The following is a 21,490-nucleotide window of genomic DNA, read 5'->3' as shown; positions in this document are numbered from 1 at the left end:
CACCAAGCTAAGGAAGGCTGCATTAAACCAATACCTCAATCAATTCAGGAAGCAATATAAGGTGAAATCTACAATGTTAGATGCAGATAAAGTCTCAGCATCCTAAAAAGCTTTAAGCATCCTTCAAATGTAAGGATAGATTTGGATGGGAAACATCTCCTCCTCTCAGCGTTATGACCATATCATAGCTTTCCCATACAGACGACGCATCTAGGGGCAGGTGGCCAATAACAGCAGATGGTGTGTACCTATGAGGTTGTCAGCGGGCCCCAACTTGTGTAGAATATCTGGGCTGAAGAAGCTTTCTCACCAGCTGGAAAGACTGTACAGAACACCATTTTTTTTCTAAATGTATGTTGTCTTTATTTTGTAGCATTTGAATCTGTATTATTTACAACTGATCTTAGACTGCCACTCACATTCAGAATTTAAGCTGAGGCAGCACTAAAGATAGAGTACTTGACATGTTTGCAAACTATATATTTGAAGTCACTAAAAAAAGAAAAGGAAAGGAAAATGGCTATAAAAGAAATGGTTATCTTCAGTTAAAAGGTATCATAGGCCGGTTTTGCAAGTTGCTGTAAATTCCACCATGAAATCTTCCTTCCCTTGGGTACTGACATGAAGACTGCGTTGGGTCAGAAACATAAGCAATAGAGTTCCATTGTAAGTAGAGAAAGTTTAGCAGTTCAGTTATGGACAATAAAGGACCTCCCACAGACGATCGGTACCAGTTATGGGTTCCATTCCTCATCTCTTTCATTGACGCCTTCATCTTCCTCTGGGAACACCGAGTCATTCTGGTTTTTTAGATGCTTAATCCCTGTAAGTATGAAGACCATCTTTAAGATCACACACACACACACACACACACACACACACACTCTTGTTTGCTATGCTGCAGGAAGAAATTGATCAATGTCAAGCTTGTTGCTCTTGTGTATGAACATAGCTATGTTTATAGAATGCGAAAAGCTGAGTTTCCATTACATGGATAAAGGAACAGCCAAACTAGACATGATGTTAGAGATGTATGGATGCATTGCCCAATTTTTTTTTTCAGGGGTGTTGAACCTCTCTCAATCCAAGGGTTGGATTAAATTTTGGATAAGCTCTCAGGGGCTACATTCCAGTGGCCAGTGGGGGCAAAAGCGATGGGGCCAAAATACAAAAATGCCAGCATATTTTAACTTAAGGCTCTCACTGCCAGTAACTAAGCCTTTCTTTTTATTACATTTATATCCCACCTTTCTTCCATCGTGGAACTCAAGGTGGCTACATGTGGTTCCCAGGTGGTCTCCCCTCCAAGCTCTGACCAGACCCAGACCTGCTTAGCTTCAGCAAGGTGGCTGCCTCATGTGCCTTCATACTATGTCTTGGGACCAAGCCTGAGCGAGCGAGCGAGTGCACTAAAAGCAGCCATAGAATGGTGGAAATTTGGATCAGGGCCACGGCATGGGGGAAAGTGAGGCTTAGCCCTTTCCTCTGTGCCAATTCCTCAGTGCAAATCACTGCTCCCAGCCCAGACCTGCTGTTAGTCATAAGGCGGGAAATATGTGCAACCACTTTTAGCAGCAGCAACAAGAAAAGACATGGGGACTTGCATGCATGCATCTCCAATGTCATGTCAAGTTTGGTCCTGAGCTGGCCAACAACTGCCCAGAAGAAAAACTGGCCTGGTCTTCTCCCATGCCTTTCACAGAAGCCGTGGCCTCTGCTCTGATCCAGCCACAGTGTGGCCTGAAGTCTGGTAGGCTGAAAAAATGGCTCTCGCTGGATGCATACCTTATCCATGTTATTTAGCCATTCTGATAATCAGTGTAAACAAGGTAAGCATACAAGTTGAATGTTATATTTGGTACATTTACAGTGCAATCCTATGCATGTCTGTTCAGGAGTAAGAGTTCTATGGGATTTTCCCCCAGTATGTATAGGATTCCAGTCTTGATCCATATTTCTTCTTGTCATCTTTAATCCTTGATTCCCCACCCACCCACCTCACTTTGTTTCATATAATCTGATTTATATTCAGCCACTTGCTAAATTGATGATCGTCCTGTCTCAGAGTACATGGTTGTTATCAGGCAATGATCCTTGAGGTGAGCATACCTGGTGAACAACTGCTAATAAAACCCGATGTTTCTTTTTAAGATGTTTATTTGGGTTACATTATATTACCCTACTCATAATTCACTCCCACCCTGTCACGCATTTCTCTACTATAATATGATATGGCCCTGAAGTCTCTTGCTCCAAGGATGTTCTGTTCTGTTTATACCCTTTGTCTGCCTTCCAGTCACTCTATTCATGCTCTGCTACACCTTTTGTGCTCAGCTAAGCTTGTGCTCCTCATTACTGAGGTCTCTATGCTCTGGCTGAAATTCTGCTCAGAATTTCTGCTTTTGTCTACTGGTGTTTCTCTTCTCTTGCCATCTGTCCTACGGCAGTGCTCATCCATTCTCCACACAAAGCAGCAGTGATTTCCCTGGGTCCATATTTTCTTCTACCCCAAAACAATCAGATTGTACCCTTAGGTTCCCCTCTTCCAGAATTACCCCATTCAGCATTCCCTGATGACACAATATGAGAAAGAATGCATAAATATGCGAGGCTGATTTTGACTCACTTCTAAAGTTTGCTGGTTCCTTCTTTCCTTTCTCTCAAAGGCTCTGATTTCACTGCAGGTAATTTAATTCAATTAATGTTGATGAAGAAAGCCTGAATGCAAGCCATTTGCAGTAAGTATGGCCTAATACGCTTTCAATGGGTAATGCATTTTAGATTAAATCACAGCCTCAAAGCTTATTTCCAGATTCAGGATAAATTATCTGTGCAAATGAGGCACACTTTTTGACATTTTTCTAGTCACATCATGAAATCTCCAATGGGGAAACTAAAACTTGACATCTGGTTTAATCTATCCCACCAAAGTAGAAGAAATCTGAAAGTAACTATTCAATAATTTGCCTCAACCTTGTTAAATATATCTGGGATATATAGTAGGGCAAGCGTTTAATGCACATCCAAGTCATCTGAATCAATTTAATGAATCAAAAGCAGCGTTGAAGTTGATCATATCACACAATGAAGCTTTTGTGAAGTGCAGATGAACTGACCTGCAGTAGGTGCCAGAGGTCTAATACACACATGCGGCTCCTTGCTCACCAGGGCTGCACCATTTCAATGGAAGAAGATCTACGTGAGTATTGCACTGAGTACTGCACTGAGCACACAGAGAGCTTCAAATTGTGGCATGTCTGCATTTCTAGATATATTATGTTGAAAGTGATATTTGGCAGCTGTGCACCATGGCAGAATTAACTTGGAATCTTCCTTCTTGTAGATTGGAGACTGAGTGTTTCCTTTGAATCAGGGGTGTAGAGTCGTTTTTGGTCTGGGGGCTGGATTCCTCACTGGATGGGCCAATGTGATGGGTCCAGATGTTGTTGGGATCCGGGGCCTCCCCCAGAGCCCCTCCCCTGACATCATCATGTCCTGCCCTTTCTGCCTTTCTCCATGCAGAAAAGTTGCATGCCTCTCTGCGCACGGAGAAAGGAACTCGGATGGTGCTTGGAGGAGCAGCTCCTCCAAGTGCTGTCGAAGTCGTGTGATGGCTTTGCACATCATCTGCCATTCCAATTGGGATGGAGCATGACATGTGAAGGGACTTGGATGGTGCTTGGAGGAGCTGGCCTGGGACCTGGGAATCCCCAGTGTCATCTCTGCACAGTGGCACTGTGGGTTTCCCATGGTATTCAATAGGAGACACAAAGCTTCATTCCAAACCTTACTTCAGGCTCGGATCTGAGTTGAATCAGGCAGCCTTGGACAGTTTTCCAAAGATCCGAATTAGGGTCCGAACTGAACCTTGTGGCCAGTGCACACACCGCTAGCAGATACTATTATTGGATACACTTTTCATTTTCCGGATAAAGACCTTGGCTTGTCCAGCCCTTGCTGATGGGAACAATATTCTGAAGTTTCTACCCACAATGGAAAAACATGGCCTGGACCTTTGGCCCTGACTAATCAAATCTCCTTAAAGAAAAGCATTTTAATTTTCAACCTTGCTATATTAAGTCTTGAAGGGTCAGACACTGCTGGGTTAGCAAGGCAGGAAAGGAACTGCCAAGCATCTATTTTTAGTCTTTTCCTCAAATTCTTCTTTAAAATAATCATCCATATCTATACCTGGGAACCTACACTTACTTGGGAATAAGTCCCATTGAACTCAATAGGGCCTGCTTCTGAGTCCACAGGATTGCACTGCAAGGCTTCTTCTAGGTGGGTCAAACTCTGAAGATGTTATATCTCTTAGGTTTCTACAGCAAGAGATGTGATGGGTGGGTGGATCTTCCAGAATGGGCGTCTTCAGAAGCGCCATTTGGTGAGACATTTTGGAGGTCAACCACAGGTAATCTTTTTCCAAGATGTCCTGGAGGTTACTCCATACATAATTGGGGATGCTTATGGAATCTGTCCCTCCCAGATTCCTCTCTGGATTTTGAGGTTCTGCTTTACTGGATATGTTTGACCAACAATGATCAGTGTTGGAATCTGTGGACCTTCTAGATTTGTATTTTCAGGCTGTATGCTTGCTTTAAATATGTTTTCTAAAATAAATAAATACAACTGAATAGAAAATTAAAAATAAATATTTTCTGATCTAACTTCAATTGCTATCCTGCATGAAGAAAATAATTAAAAATAGTCAAAATCTTGTGTTTGAAGCTCTAGGTCATTTGTCCATTAGGGAAGAGTTTAATTCTCCATTTTGTCCCCTTAAAGAATTGCCAACACCTGGGATTTTAATTGTTTGTTATTTTTTTAAAATCCTGATATTGTGAAATTGTGCATTTAACTGTTGGCAATTAAAGAAAAATGGAGAATTAGCCAGAACTCCCCCCACCCGTGCAACCATCCATGAACGAAGAAGCTAGAGTGGCAGAAATTGCAGCTTCCAGTGGCCATTAATGAAACCCAGGGTTCTGATAATTTAAGATCTTTTTCTTCCTGAATGACTGCAATTGTGCACCTGCGGGGCAGTTTAAGAAAAAACATTTCTTTCTTCAGGGAAAAGGGTTTGGACCACTTCTTTTTCTTATGGTTCAAGGGTTAAGTGTAGCACACATATAGACTAACTGTTTTAGTTGTTCAGATGTTTTAATAAAGTAGCATGAGCTTCCGTGGGTTACAACCCACTTTCATCACACGCTGTAAGTGTGAGAGTGCATGCACATCATCCATTACAAACATTCCAAAATTGCAATTCCTACCAGAAGACAAGCAGAGCAGAACCCAAGGGACATTGGAATGGCAGGACAATAATTGGGGGAATTTGCTTATCCTCAGAAATGACCCCAGTTGCTAAACTGTGCAACACACTTTACCATAGTATTTCATTTCATAGTATTCCATTTCTATGACTGGGGCAGGGTTCACCTTCATTGGATCCCAGTCTATTTCTGAGCACAATTTGAAGTGCTTGTTGAGTACATAGACCTAGAACCACAGCGCTGGAAGGGGTCTACAAGACCATCGAGTCCAACCCCCTGCTCAGTGCAGGAAGCCTGATCCCCAGGCAGTCTCCCATCCAAGTACTAACCAGGGCTGGCCCTGCTTAGCTTCCGAGATCAGACAAGATCAGGCACATCCAGCCCTTCGCTTCTCAGGATGAGTTCAGAATTGCTATACCCCCTTTGAGGGCAATATTATTGAAACTCCCACGTTCTCACTGTTCAGATAGACTGCTTTTGCTCCAAGGTGTTGTTCTGCTAGCTACTGCTGCTCAGTGCTACATGTCTCCAGTTTTTTCCCTCCTCCACCAGCAACATACTTTGGTGGAATACCTTTTAACACATTAGGCTGCTAGCACAGGGCCAGTGAGAAGCGACAACTGGGTCATCCCACTTGGCCTGCTGCCCTGAAAAAGCCACTGAGCAAGTGGTGTTTGGCTTTTCAGCTACTGTCTTTAAAACATGCTTGGTTATCCCAAGCTGGAGAGAAAGCATTACATAATATATCTTTACCGTGTCAATATTGTGTAATATCTTCATGCCCTTGTCTAGATTGTGCAGAGGAGAAGCACTTATATTTCTTCCCTCAGCAATAGTACCAATCCCCAGGCAACTTGGTTGATGCTAAGTAGGTCTGGATATGGTCAGTGGATAGATGAGAGACAACCTGTGGCTTCATTTGGATGTAATCGTCAACTATGATTCATTATTACAGGAGTGAGCCTAGAGGGTGTTTGGGTGATCATGTTGGTAAAAGAAGCTTCTTACTCACCCTACAACCCCAACTGCAAGGCATGGGTTGTAGAGTGGGTAAGAAGCCACCCCGCCATCTCATGTGCCAGGTTCGGATGACATGGCAACCTGCTCTGCATTGTGGGTAATTATGCAAATAGCGGCTGCATGTGCAACATGTATGGGTGCGAGGGGGGAAGCCACAATGGCTTCTTTTACCAACGTCATTGTCTGAACCCAGTCTAGGTTGCCTTGGGCCCACATACTCCTCCTCCCCTTCCTTCCTCCAGTGTGTCTGCAAGGAGAGCAGAAGCTCTTATTTCTATTTTAGGCTAACCAGAGTTTGTTGTTTTGTTTGAACCTGAATAAAATACGATTAGTCTTAACTGTGGTTTAACAAAACAAGCCAAGTACAAACCTTGGTTTATGAAGCTGGCTTGTTTCAATAAACCATAGTTAAGATGAATGACAGCTCAGGGTTTGGATGTAAAGCTGAACGGTGGATAATTTAAAAATGGAAGCAAAACCTTCTTATCTTCTCGAAGGACAGGGAAGCATGCCAGCATAATGATAAGGCACCTTCAACTCCGTGGAGAAAAAGCAAGAAACAACTAAAGAGCAATTAACAGGTTTTCTAACCATTTGATCACTCCCCACCCCACCTCATCCCCAAGTCTCCTGCCTCCCTTCCAAAGTACAGATATGGAGTTACAGCCCTTTCACAGTCCCAGCAAAGTCAATGAGGCCCATTGTCTTCGCCGCCACAGCTCATCAAGCACAAGAACAAGAAAAGACTGTGTTCAAAATGCTTGGCTGTTTTCCACTTGATTCTTTCAGATCACCCTGCTTCAATTCCCCTTCCTTTCCTCACATTTAAAAGTTGCTAACAGCAGCTCCCCATGCTTCACGCACACAGAGGTTTCCTCAGTACAACGATGCGGTCACGACTCCTGTCCCGACCAAACAAAGCACGTGCTTTCGAGCTGGAAAGCTGGTTTAGCGTGTGGCTGAACAAGCCAGATCTCTGACAGCATCCAAACATGTCAGCAATTCAGGCTTTTGTAGCTCCAGGCCAGCTTCACCCATATGTAAACACTTCAGTTTTGCTGATTCCTTTATTCCCTCACTAGTCTTCAACTGAAACTGTTAGCCAGTCAGAAGACTTCAGATAAAAGAGCAGAAGCCCCAGAGGACAACACAGCACAGCACGTTTGCATGATCCGGGAGGGAAAATAAGCCACTGTGGGCTTATTCCCGCTCCACGCATGACAGTTACGCACCACCTAATTACCATAACTACCCTTTCCAGGTGTGGCTTGTCATGATGTCTGAACCTGGCGAGGGTGGGTGGCTAGGATGGTTTACAAACCACCCTGCAATGTTAGAACAAACCATGGGTTCCAGGGTGGTTTGTCAACCACCCACCCTTGCCGGGTTTGGACATCACGACAAGCTGCACTTGGTGAGGGTAATTAGGGTAATTTGGTGGCGCATGACAGGCACACGTTGGGCCGGAAAATAAGCCATGTTGGCTTATTTTCCCTCCCTGATCATGCAAACCTGGTCACAGACTTCTGTTTCAGTTCTAAAACACTTAGGGAGCAATCCTACCTGGATCAACAGTCGCCTCAAAGCCCGGGGGCAACCACCTATCCAGCGCAGGGTGGGAGGAGTGGTGAGGAGCAGATCTCCTCCTCACTCCACCCACCCGGCTTTTACGGCTTGACAGCTGATTTCAGCTGCCTAGCTGTGGGACCTCAGAGCGCAGGAAGCGGCAGCCGGACAACACATAGGATGTGTCGTACCGGCATTTCCGACCCCCCCATCCGACCCCGAGACACCCCATTTTCACTGCTCCGTGCCGCTCTTATGAGAGCTGAGCATGGGGCCAATCCATGCCGCCTACGAGGTGGCACAGGAGGGGGTGGGTTCTCCGGGAACCAACCTATCCTATGCCCATCTAGCTGCTGACTAGCGGTCATAGGATTGCACCCTTAGCTCCTCTTTCAAGGTGCAATATGCTGAAAGAAAGACAACATTTTTGAATGGATTTGTTAGGCCCTACAGCTTTCAATGGGATAACTCTGAACTCGTTTATGTTCAGTTTTGAAGTCTGCTGTAGATTATTACCTTAGTACCCTCTTGCTGCTATTTAACTTGAATTGTTCAGTCATGGAATAAGAGGGACAACTGTGCACAACCAGCTGAATGTGCAGTCACTTCTTCATTCGACTGGGAGTGCAGGGACACGACACAGATAATGACACAGTCTTGTGCCGCCAGTCCAATGCAGAAGCGACCACTCTGGAATTGTCTAGTTGGGGTTGTCCTGTCCAAATCTGCCTGTAACATAGCTATCTGTCAAGATATAGGTAATGTTTGATTTTTTTCAGATGGTGTGGAAAGAACAGTTTACTGCCTACTAGAAGATGGAGTGGGGGCTATACCTAACGTTGTGCAAGTGTACTTCTGTTCAATGGGACCTCGCCTTCCTGTCCTCCCCCTGCACACCTCAAATCTGTTCCAAAGGTCCCCCAACCCCCACAGCAGATTTGGGGGGAGGCATGGGGGGGGGAGATGAGGAATCCATTTCACCAATGGTGCCTATTATGTGGGGGAAGGACACTGCTGAATACATGGAATAAAAAAGGAACTAAAGGGATTTTATAAAAATGTGCACTATGCCAAACTCAACAAAACAAGATTATGGGAAACTCGCTGAGATCTGGAAAGACACAGCTACTAAGAAATAACTAAATGCAGTTTGCAAGTGAATGGGGAAAGAGAGGAATGCAGACAGATGCCACGTTTTTTGTATACATTTTTTTTTATCTTGCTGAAAGGCACCAATGGAATAATATGATATAAAAAGACAAGGCTAAGAGATCTCAGAAATCATCCCATGAGTGTAGTAAAACAACCCTTTGGCTTTCTTACCATGCCGCCAAAAAATAACAAATATCATTGTTCTCTTTTATTTCTCCCTCTAAAGCATCCTTCTAGAAGATAAATTTGCAGACCCACTTGCAATAAACAGCAATGTCAAAAATAAATGTACAGAGTGAACATAAATAAAACGAGAATAATTCCATTCCCTTGGAGAAAAACCAAATATTTATTTCAACCCATTCTTGTATACCTGCCTGGATAGTGGATTGGAAGAAAATGTGGGGTGGGCATGGGAGAAACCCCATGTATATTTATGCAGGATAACTTATTTTAAATATGGGTTTGGGGCTTTGCTACATTTCCACTGAACACAAGACGGCTGCAGATAGCGCCTAAATTAATTCCCATGTGACCCAGAGGGCCGGGGGAATGTCATGGAAACATCACCCCAATACACTGTGGAAGAAAACAAGACTTGGATGTTTCAAGGGTTTAGGCTGTCAATACTTGAGCACTGTAATGTATAAGAAAGCATAGGCAGACAGCCAGATCCTGTAGTGATTTATCCCTTGTACACTCCATAAATTGCAGAGATGTCAAGCACATGGCAAAGTGTATCTGAAGTTCAGTACAAGGTCAGTAGTCACATCTACAGTTAATTTCCATTCATGGCCATAACACTTCCCATGCCGCTGCTGTGCTGGGCAACCCTATGCAATGACCCGCCCTTGTTCAGTCCCCGCATCTCCAGGTAGGGCTTGGAAAGAATCCTGCCTGAAACCCTGGAGAGCCGCTGCCAGTCGGTGTCGACAATACTGGGCTACATGGACCCATCGTCTGGCTCAGTATAAGGCAGCTTCCTAAGCTATGACTCCTCTGCACCTCATGACGCCTGGCAGCCTGCCCTTGTCCAGATGCTTACTTGCAGCTCTGTTTCTGCTGAGGTCTCCCAAGCACGGGGTCAGGGGCACTGGGGGCTGTTGTGAGCCACTTTGCGCCATGCTCTTTGTGAACACTGGCTGCAGGATTTTGGCCTTGATGCCAACATACTCCCATTCAAACAAACCCACTCCTCTCCGGTGGTGACCACCTACCTTGCAGCAAAGGAAGCTTTATCTAAAACCTAGTTGCTGGACCAGAAGGGTATGTGTGTGTGTGTAATTTTTAGGCTGTTTTACAGTCTTGCAGCATGTAGTGAGGGAGGGATTACCTCTTCCCTACCATGTGGAAGTTTGGCTTTTGGAAAAGCTCCAATTGGCAACAAATAGATGCTTTCTTTTAAAGTCTAATCGCTGTGTGGAGATGGGAATGGTGGCCCTGTGTCCTACATTACCGAGGACAGACCTCTGTTTGAAAGGCTGACAAGTCCAGGTCTGGTTTAAAGATAAAGAACCCTCAGAAGGAAGAGCTGGGCCTTGAAGTTGCCCATCAACAGCACTTAGGGCTTTTCTATGTGAGGCTTTTAACCCGTGACTTTATTGATGCTTCTGCTTCCTGATTCTTTGAGGGATTAAGATCGGCTCCTTTATGCATGTTTTTTTCCAGGGTTTTTCTTTCTCTGTATGTTCTCTATATGTTCTATTACACAGCCACTAGGTGGTGCTGTGGTATAGCAGAATTGCACAAATACTCTAGTGTTTCATGCTGCCATTCATGTATATATCATACCCGACTTTCATTGTGTGTGTGGGGGGAACCACTAAAATGGTTGCAACCAATGGGAGAGGCCCTGGAGGATGACAACATCGCATAAAGCAACTGCAAATAACCATGAATGAGGAATCACGAGCACACAATAAATGCCTCGTGTAGAAAGGCTCCTGGACAGCAGACTGAGCAAGGCACACAGGTCACCTGGTCACAGTCTTCCACTCTGTTTTTTTTAAATTGTATCTCTATGGTAATTCTTTCTCAGTTTGCATATATACATACAAATTAGTCTATGCAAATTTTGTGCAAGCCAGCATCCTCTTCTGTCCTCTTTTTTTTGGTGATGGGTTGCCCCCTTTTCAGTGATATGTAAGCAGCCACCCTATAGGCAGGGCCAAGGAGGGGATGCTACGGGTCGGATGAAGAGACTCCCCAGCCTTGAATTAAAATCTAATTGAACCCTGATTTATATCCATCATTTTCACTGCTCTTTTCATGCATCTGCCTCAAGCCTCTGGCCTCAATAATATTTGAGATTAAATACAAATAGGATCTTAAGTCCTCCAGTACAAATGGATGAAAACATTTCAAATGGGCAATGGAGATCTGAGCCAGCCACTGGTACATATCTGTACAGATTTAAGTCTCACCCCTGGACTCACTTGATCTCTGGCAAGTCAAAGCTCCATTCTCTAAGCATATGTCCCTGGGTTGTTGTACAGAGGCAGGAACTAGAAATGTGACAAGCCCTCACACCACTAGAGGGAGCACTGTCACTGAAGAACAAGTTACTTTGAATTTGAAACCAAGATAAGAAATCCATTTTAACAGCGATTGGTTGTTGTCATATTGATAGCAAAGAAATAGAAAGTAATCTTGAAGCGTTCCTGACTGAGCATCTATTTAAGAGAACATCTTATCAGTAATGTGTGAGCAGACTCTCTGCCCAGGGTGCTGCCACATAGAAGGCAGAACTGGTGTAATGGCTGCATGTGTGTCTGTGTATATGTTAGTGAAAGTGTCGATATAAATGTCACGGGTGTCCACTTCATATGCCTAATAAATAATGCCTGAATCTATTATAGTTTCTTTAAATTAATAAAATTAAAACAGCTCTTCAGTTTATGACTTATATTACCGTCTTTTTTACATCTCTGATAAGTCTTCAGGTTTGCTTTTATTCCTAGATCATTTTATATTACTTGGGTCAGGTTCTGGTAAACCCTTATATGACACCAGCCTTTTTTTTTTTTTAATCACTTTTCAAACACTTGTTTTATAACTGGATTTATTTTGTTAACTCAAGTCTGGATTTTTTTTGGTCAACTCAACGTAATGAATTGGACCCAAAGATTTCATTCCATTCATGGAAGGCAATATCTCCATTATATCCTCAGAGGTGGCTATAATCAAGTGATTTTCTGTGTGTGTGTATGTGTGTGTGTATATACTGGCTTTTCTACATGAGGCTGTTAATCCACTGTATTTCCTTTCCTGCTTTTCTGTTACATAACTGCTACATGTAATATAGCAGAATAGGACAGATACACAAATGGAAAAAGCATTTTCTTTCACTTTCAGAAATAATACCGCATTTTCCCTGCTCTAAAAAAACTCGCCAAAAGTGCTCTTTAAGAACAGAAGCAAAACTGGAGGGTCACATCATTGTCTAAAGAACCTGTACACAACCATGAGTAGGGAATGACGAACACACAATAAATGCCTCATGTAGAAAAGCTGTACTGCTAGAAATGATGAACTGCCACCTCTGTACTATGGATTCAGGCACACATTAATCCCAGTGCCAAAGCAACCCTGGCTTCCTATGTGGATTCCTTTCTTGTGTGTTTACTGCAGCTGAGCTGACCCCAACAATTTCCTGGTCAGACAGAAGACAATACATTTCAGATGGTGCAACCATGACAGAGTATCTGTTAGCAAGATATTGTTCTCCCCCCCCCCCGCCTTTTTTTTGTTCTCTCTTTGAAGTAGAAATAGGGTATCATAGAGACGCAGGACGACATTGTACTTATTTCCAGCAGTAGGATGTCCTCAGGATGCCCAATAATGCCTCTGAGACATGAATGGAGGATGATGCCCCTTCCAACCCTATGATTCTATGATCTACATAGAAAGATGGGTGAATGAATGGATACCACACACCCACACCCACATCTGCCTAATCTGAACTACATTTGAGACTTCCTGGAGCAAAATGATCCCTCAAGGGTTAACCCAGGGACTCCTAATAGAGGTATGCTTCACCTTTTCGCCCTGTTTCCTGTTACTTCCCATTTCAGTTTTGTGTTTCCCAGCAATACAGCATCAGGTCATTTCGCCTGAAGTGAACGTGAATAACGAGTATTTTTCTACGCTCTTGAAAGAGGATCTTATACAAACAGAGCTCTTCTTTGCAACTGCTCGTGATGAACCATTCTGTTGTACTGGTGCTCTAAACTAGGGATGTCAGAGAATTCTGCGACGGATCTCAGTGAGGCCGAATGCCAGTGCATTCGGCTCCCTGAAATCCATCGCGGAACGTCCCGCCACCCCCCCGCGGATCCCCCCCCAGGACGAGACTTACCTGGGGCGGATGTTTCGGATGGCGGCGGCTCCAGCGGCGGCTGGTTTTCCGATCGGCCGCCACTGCCGCCATTTGCAGTCTGTTTTTTTTTCTTTTTTTCCCCCCATAGACGTGATAGGCTGCGTAAAGACTTACGTAGCCTATCACGTCTGAGTAAAAAACAAAAACAAAACGTGTACGCAAATGGCGGCAGCTACGGACGCTGCCATTTGCGTTCCTTATTTTTCGCTGTCTTAGTCTACATAAATATTTACGTAGACTAAGATGAAGACAAGAAAGGGGAACGCAAATAGCGCCCAGTATGCTATTTGAGTTCCCCTTTCTTTTCTTCATCTTAGTCTACGTAAATATTTATGTAGATTCAGACGGCAAAAAATAAGGAATGCAAATGGCGGCGGCTGCAGCCGCCGTCATTTGCGTACACGTTTGTTTTACCCAGAGCCCTCCGCGGCCGGAAATCCGGCGGCAGACGGCCCAGGCCTGGGCCCGGCCAGCTGATCCGTGGAGCTGCCGCGGAGCACAGCCAGCCGTCGAGGATTCCGGGGGGGAGGACCGGATCGCCTCTCCCCCCATCGAGGATTCCGGGGGGAGGGATGGAATGCCTCCCCCCCACCATGAACAGAATCCGCGAAAAGGTAAGTGACTTTCGTACATCCCTACTCTAAACGGTTGGGCTCTGCCTCTTGCCTCATCTTCAGAGGGCTTGCTAACCTGTGTACAAGGGCAGCACTCAAAGCAGAACCTGTTTGAAACAGTACGACCTTTTGGAGGCTACCATACTTGGCTAGTTGTTCTAACTTGACACACCTTGATGTGTTGCTCCAACTATGGTCTAACACAGCCTTCCCCAGCCTGGTGCCCTCCAGATGTTCTGGCTCTCAACTCCCATTAGCCCCAGCCAGCATAGCCAATGATTAGGAACGTTGGGAGTTGTAGCCCAAAACATCTGGAGGGCGCCAGGTTGGGGAAGGATGCTGTAACACCATGTCATGGCAAACCACCCAAAAAGGGGCTAGCCTGGAACTGGGAAAATGACTGAGGATGTCACGAATAATCAAAATGTCATGAATAATGGAGGGGATGGCCTCATCTGGCCATCCCCTCCATACCCAGTTTAAAACATGAACCAGTACAGGATCTCGAGCAGTCAGCCTAGCGATTTGATCAGCCTGAAGAGGTGGGTCAGGAAAGGCTTTGAGCATCAAGACTTCCAGCGCAAGAGGTACAATCTGGACTTTGAAGTGGTACCCGACTCACTCCGTCAACATTCGCTATTGCCTTTCCTGGTTTGTAGACAAGTGTATAATCATAAGCATGGAACAGAAAGCTCCAACGCTGCATGAGAGGTGATAGTATGCAGGGAGTAGGCTTACCAGGAGAAAAGATCCCTAGAAGAGGCTTGTGGTCTGTGCATATTTCAAAAGCATGGCCACAGAGATAGTTGTGGAACTTTCTGACTCCTCCAATAACAGCCAAGTTCTCTTTGACAATTTGTGCAAAGTTCCTTTCAGTGGATGACATAGTACTCAAATAATAAGTAATTGGTGCCTCTGTACCATCTGGAAATTTGTGGCTTCGTACAGCACCAACCCCATAAGAAGCAGCGTCAGTCGTAAGGATTAGTGGCTCTTTTTCATCATGACATACAAGCACAAAATTTGAACTCAACAAGTGTTTGACATTCTGGAAAGCATTCTCATACTGGCTGGTCCATTTCCATGGAACTCCTTTTCCTAGCAAGTGATGCAGTGGTTCAGCAATGGTAGCCTTTTGTGGAAGAAACACATAGTAGAATTTGAGAAGTCCCAAGAAGGCGTGGAGCAGGTGCATCATGAATTGCACGTATTTTTTCATTAGTGGGGTGAATGCCAGAAGCATCAGTATGATAGCCCAAAAATGATACAGTGGAGATTTCACATTTCTCCTTTTTTATATGAATGCCGGCTATGTCAAAACGATGTAGGACTTCTTGAAGTCGCTCAGCAAGTTCTTCCTCTGTTGATCCCATGAACAGGACATCATCAAAATATCGTACAACACCTGGAATTCCAGGAAGTAGGGTTTCCATGAATTGTTGGAACAGTCCAGACGCCACAGAAATTCTGAATAGCAGATGCTCTACTTCCAATGCCCCTAGATGAGTGATTATTGTTTGGGCATCTGCTGTAGAATCATCGATGACCAACTGTTGATATGTTTGGGCAAGATCAAGTTTTGCAAAGACCATTCCTCCACCAGAAACAGCGAGGAGCTGATTGACAGCAGACACCGAGTATGGATGCTGCTTAAGTGCCTTATTCACAGTGCACTTGTAATCCCCACACACTCACCCTCCCATTAAGCTTTAATACTGGCACAATGGGCATAGCCCAGTGGGTCTGTGTAACTGGTTCTAGCACACCTTGCTTGATGAGATGCTCAAGTTCTTCTTCAATTTTTTCCCACAATGCAAAGGGCACATTCCTGGCTTTCATGCAAATGGGTGCAATAAATGGATCCAGATGGAGTGACACTGGCTTCCCTTTGTATTCTCCCAGTTCTTCAGGAAATACACTTGGAAATTTATTAACAATTGCTGAAAGCTGACCTGTAAGGGCATGAATTCCTTGAATGCCAATCCCTATCGATGAGAACCAGTTTCTTCCCAAGAGGTTTTTCCTCTGCCCCCTCCATAATTATAAGTGGAAGCTTCCCTTGGAAGGAGCCATACTGTACATCTACAGTGCAGCATCCAATGATATCGACCTTCTTTGCATTGTAATCACACAGAATGCATGATGGACTTGACAACTTTGGAGCAAGGGCCTCAGTAAATATGTATTTAAAGGTGCCTCTGTTAATTATGGATACCCCAGACTCTGAATCCACTTCCATTTTGCACTTCTGGCCATTGATTAATACTGTTGTATACAACACAGATTCATGAGGTTCCTTGCCACAGACCTTCTGAATATGATATAGCTGTTGAATTTCATCACCCTGTGGATAATCAACCCCATGAGACGCTGGGTGGAGTGACTCTTTGCTATAGTTCCTTGGACCTGTGCTGACAGATTTGGAATGGCAGACTCGCTCAAGGTGACCCTTCTTCTTGCAAAACCTGCACTCAGCATTCTTGAATCTGCATAGAGACACTGATGTGGTCCTCTACAGCCTGAGCAGGAATAGGTAAGCCAGGGCCTATCTGCATATTTTATGGAGGATGCATTTCTTGTGTTGTGTTGTGTTGACCTTGCTGCCCAGAATATTCAGCCTGCTTGCTCCGCATGGCATTTACACATCTGCATCTCTCTTGAGTTCTGTGACATATAGTGATGCAGTCTCACTGGCTAGTGCCTTTTCTTGAGCCATTGCAAATGTCAAATTTGGCTCGGACAGATGTCATTGTCGTGCTTCATCATAAACCCCACAGACAAGGCAATCCCTCAACATATCCTCTAGAAAATCCCCAAAGTTGCAGTGTTGAGAAAGATGACTCATTTCTGCAATATAAGTGGCAATGCCCTCTCCAGGTTGCTGCATTCTTTTGTGAAATTTAAATCTCTGTACAGTAACTGAAGGATTGGGTGAGAAATGTATCTTCAGTAATCCTAAAAGTTCATCAAATGTCTTAGTTCTGGGTGAGGCAGGAGCAGTGGGGGATCTTATTATGGCAAATATCTGTGGCCCACAAACAGTTAAGAGCACAGCTTGCTTTTCTCCAGCATTAGCTATCTTATTTGCTTCAAGATGGAATGAAAGCCATTCAGCATAAGAATCCCAGGAAGCAGGTTGACTAACATCAAACTCTTTGAAATGTCCAAGAGCAGCCATCTTGATTTTAATTCTCTTTTTCAAAAAACACAGGAGTTGCTGAAGTTCTTAAGTAGGTTTAGCTGACTGCTTACTAGTTAGCTGTATAAACGGATTCACAGTCCTCGCTGCCTGTATAGCTCTCAGAATCCCATCCTTGTTGCTAAAAAAATGTATTGGTAGTAGGAATGACTGCAGGACTCAGCAGGCCTTGAACACAACTGCTCTTTATTCAGCACACACAGAAGTGAGGACTTAGCAGAAACTCCACCCACTCTTGCTGCTCCCACTTTTACAGGAGCTGCCAAGGTTCAAAAACAATAACTAACCCACAGTACCCCCTAGAATACATAACACCTTCTAATGCATATGTCCTGCTCAGGGCTGCTTTTAACCATTAAAACTGAAAATGCATCTGTGACTGAGCATGACCAGATGATGATCTGAACATACGTTCAGAGCTTTTTATTCAACTCTGCACCGGCGCAGCGGTGTTTGCTTGTGTGTGCGTGTGTGAAATGGAGGACTAGTTGATAAGTGGCTAGTACATAGGAAAAATACCCAGTCTGTGATTTGCTAAGCACACAGGGCACGTAAGCATCCAATCAGGCCACTGGGGAAAGGGGAAAGAAAGAGGCTTTTCAAATGGAGAGAGTGTCTCCCAACATCCATTAAGCACAGAAACATAATCCTCACAAGGATCCTGTGCTGAACAGCTCTCTGGGCTGCTGTCTGCCTTGCTCTGGAGATAGCTCTGCAATCAATAGCACTCACATTGATTTTTCCAGTGTGCTGCATTCCAGTAAAACGCGCACATGCACAGACGACTGAGTAAGCCATTTCCTGCTTAAAGGGCTATTCAATGACCCCTTGTGAAAAGTGGAAAGGAAACCAAAATACACAGGAAGGAAATCTGGAGCAGGAAACGTTTGTGCTATTGGTTGTACATTACCATGATGCTGATTCCATAACTAAAATATCTTGCGATATTGAGTAGGGGGTAGCCATATAGCTCATTCTAAGCAGCAGAGCATTTCAAAGGTCCCAGTATGACTCCTAGGAGCTTCTGGTTAAAAATTTAGGTAGCTGGAATTCTGCCTGGATCTTGGAGCCCCCCCAGTAGTATACATCTGACATCCAGATGTTTGAGACTACATCTCCCATCTTTCCTGACCATTGGCCATGCTGGCTTGGGCTGATGGGAGCTGTAATCCTAACCATATGGCGGACACCAGGATGGGCAAAGCTGGAGAAGATAGACCAAAAGTATGATGCTGTATAAGGCTGCTAGAACAGATGAACCAGACGTTCTATGCCTCTTCATTGGATATGGAGAAGACGGAGGGACATGCTAAGTTTTAGAGCTGTGCGCAAATAACCTCTCAAAATTCTCCACCATATTTGCGGGCAGAGAAATTTGGGAGATAATTTCACTGAATTTCTCCAGGGGAGGGAGAAATTCTTAACAGTTTCTCACAGGTAGAGCTCCCCATTGGCAGGGCTTGTAGCACAGCTGCTTTCTTTTTTGGTAAGGGTTTTGGGGGGTTTCGTGCTGCAACAGCATCCACTGTGTTGGCAGGCTGGCCCCCAGTGGGTGTCTATCACAATGCAGGTGTGAGGGGTGGGGGCAGTGTTGTGTCCAGCTCCAGGGATGAGGTGGAGTTAGTGCTTTGCCAAAATCTGCCCTCCAATTTCCAGAAAGTTTTCTTCCCCCATGAAAAGGGCTTCCATTGTTCTGCCTCATTCTCAGGACAGTCTATAATTTATGTTGCATTTCTTTTTGTGGTGCTTTTGAGCTGAAAATGCTACAGGCTGCCAAAGAGATGATTGTACAATGTCACTTGTGTTCATTCTTCAGCCACCTCCTAAGTAAGGAGCCCCCAAGACCCCAACCCTTGAGAATTTCTACAGAATTTCTTCAGTATTGAATTTCTTTTGAAAGCAATTTCTCCTCTATCAAACTGAATGAGAATGGTCAAAAAAATGTGGGAGAGGTTTTCTGCCCAGTACTACCAAGTTTCCTATTTCAGCCTAACACAACAGACAAAATGGCACCAGTTCTCATTGCTTGTTGTTAGAAGGAAACTCTATTTTAAAGCTCGAGAACCAGAGTTAAGATTGATTCTCCTTGCTTGGACATATTTTCCCTAACCAGCACAGGTGATCTCTGTGTATGTAAGTAGGCAACTATGCACAGGTCAGCTTGCTGGCTCAAGCCCTGCATGCGTCGAGGTGGAATTCAAATTCAAGAAGAAGGTAGGCCCCCCATAGATGATATGAGGGCCATCGCTATCAATCTACCTTAACCTACACTACTATGCTGTGCCACAAACACAAAACAAGGAGAAATATGAGCAGTGCCAAGAACTCACATCCACAAGCTACACATCAAGTCACAAAACATATAAGCATGCATATATGTAGCATTTTAGAAAAGAATGTTGCATCTGTAAAACGGGTACAATTTTCTAGCCAGTCTTACAAGAAAGGCTTGAAAAAATTACCCATTTTACAGGTGGAGTGCACTAGTAAAAACTGTCTAAATATTTCTATTGTTTTCTGTTAACCTAGCAGAAGTAAAGGGTGAAATACTAAGACCCCAAGATAATAATAATTAGGTGCACTGGGCCTACGCTACCCTTCAAAATAGCTAGGTAGGGATGGACGAAAGTCCCTTACCTGGTCCCGCAGCTTTCTTCGCGGTGGGGGGAAGGCGCTCCGTCCCTCCCCCCGAAATTCCGGGCAGGGGGGAGGCACCCCATCCCTCCCCACCAAAATTCTGGCTGGGGGAGAGGCGCCCCGTCTGTCCGTCCGCGAATCCTCCTGGCTGGCCGGGACGCAAATGGCGGCGGCCGTAGCCGCCGCCGTTTGCGTCCCTGCAGTCAGCCGTGATAGGCTACATAAATGTTTACATAGCCTATCACGGCTGATTTTGGGGGGAAAAAAGCGCGCGTACGCAAATGGCGGCGCCCGTGGGTGCCGCCATTTGCGTTCCTTATTTGGGCACGTGTAGTCTACGTAGACTACGGCGAAAATAAGGGCAACGCAAATAGCGTTGCCCTTTTTTTCGCCGTAGACTACGTAAATGTTTACGTAGACTACACGTGCCCAAATAAGGAACGCAAATGGCGGCGCCCATGGGCGCCGCCATTTGCGTACACGTTTCCCCCCCCCGCAAGTCAGCCGTGATAGACTACATAAACATTTACGTAGCCTATCATGGTGTTTTTTGAAAATCTAGCCGTGATAGTCTACGTAAATCTTTACGAAGCTTATCCCGTTTGTTGTTGTTGTTTTTTTACTTGGAAATGGCGGCGGCGGCGGCCGGTTGGAAGACCGGCTGCCGCTGCCGCCAAACCGCCGCCGGGAGCCGCCGCTGCCAGGGACATTCGCACAAGGTAAGTCCCATCCCGGGGGGTGGCGGGGGGGTGGCAGACCGTTTCTCCACCAATTTCAAGGGGCCGAATGCGTTGGCATTTGGCCTCCTGGAGATTCGTGGAGAAATTCTCCGACATCCCTATAGGTAAGCTGAACTCCAGCCCTGGCATGCGTAAAAGGATGCTTTGCCCACCGACAGAGCCAATGGATGGCACAGTCAGCTACGAGAATGCATGCTTGGAGGAAGAGGGGAGGGGAGAGACTGAATTTCCCACTCCCCGCTCTTCCCTGAATAGGATCCATAGTTGGCCCAAGACATTTTGCTGCTTGCTTCGGGGTTCCTGGTCAATTCTGTACTTCCCTAACTTTTCATAACAATATTAAAGGCTGACAGTTCATGGAGATGAGTAAGAATATAGGAAATATAGCTAAGTATTTACTTTTTTTTTTTTTTAGCACAAAGCAGTTATAAAGCACTTGTTTTGTGCAGTGCTGAGTTGTGTGCTCAACAAATACATTAATAACAATAACAAGGGGATGGATCCAGACTACATCATGCTTTAATCCCATTGATATCAATGGTGCTGTGGTCCACACAGCTATCATTGTTTTCTTTGTGATATCAATGAGTGAATAATGTAAGACCCACTGATTTGAATGAGACTAAAGTGTGTCTGTCTAGCTTAGTCTGGATTCAGCCCAAGAATGATAATTACACCCATTAGGACACAACCTAATTAGGCACATTTAAGAGCCAATAATGTGTAATATGGCCACAAGGACCAGAGACAAAGGCATGTCAATGGCTATGGCAGTGCAGCTTCACAAAACATGACACCCCAGTGCAAATATTTAGACTTGTGGTAGCAATCATGTCCCAAGTCAAATCTGCAACTGTAGTGCAGCTATACCTGCACAAATGACAGAGTGTCGTTACCCCTAAAGTGGA

The 21,490-nt window shown here is 44.8% G+C and overlaps 1 protein-coding gene across 2 annotated transcripts in view; it reads right to left on the bottom strand.

Annotated features, from left to right (window-relative positions):
- Positions 1–345: 345 nt before the first annotated feature.
- PPP1R1C (protein phosphatase 1 regulatory inhibitor subunit 1C) overlaps positions 346–21,490 on the bottom strand; it is a 57,106-nt gene continuing 35,961 nt past the window's right edge. For both annotated transcript variants that reach the window (XM_084829829.1, XM_084829833.1), the window contains exon 5: positions 346–823. In XM_084829829.1, coding sequence (XP_084685955.1) covers positions 735–823 — 89 coding nt within the window. In that variant the 3' untranslated portion in view covers positions 346–734. The remainder of the gene's footprint in view (positions 824–21,490) is intronic.

The sequence above is a fragment of the Heloderma suspectum genome, chromosome 1 (assembly GCF_057233095.1).
Source record: "Heloderma suspectum isolate Gila_16-S chromosome 1, 16-S_ref, whole genome shotgun sequence".
Taxonomy (NCBI): Eukaryota; Metazoa; Chordata; class Lepidosauria; order Squamata; family Helodermatidae; genus Heloderma; species Heloderma suspectum.
Note: the sequence above shows the minus strand (reverse complement) of the source record. Positions and strands in the feature narration are given on the sequence as shown.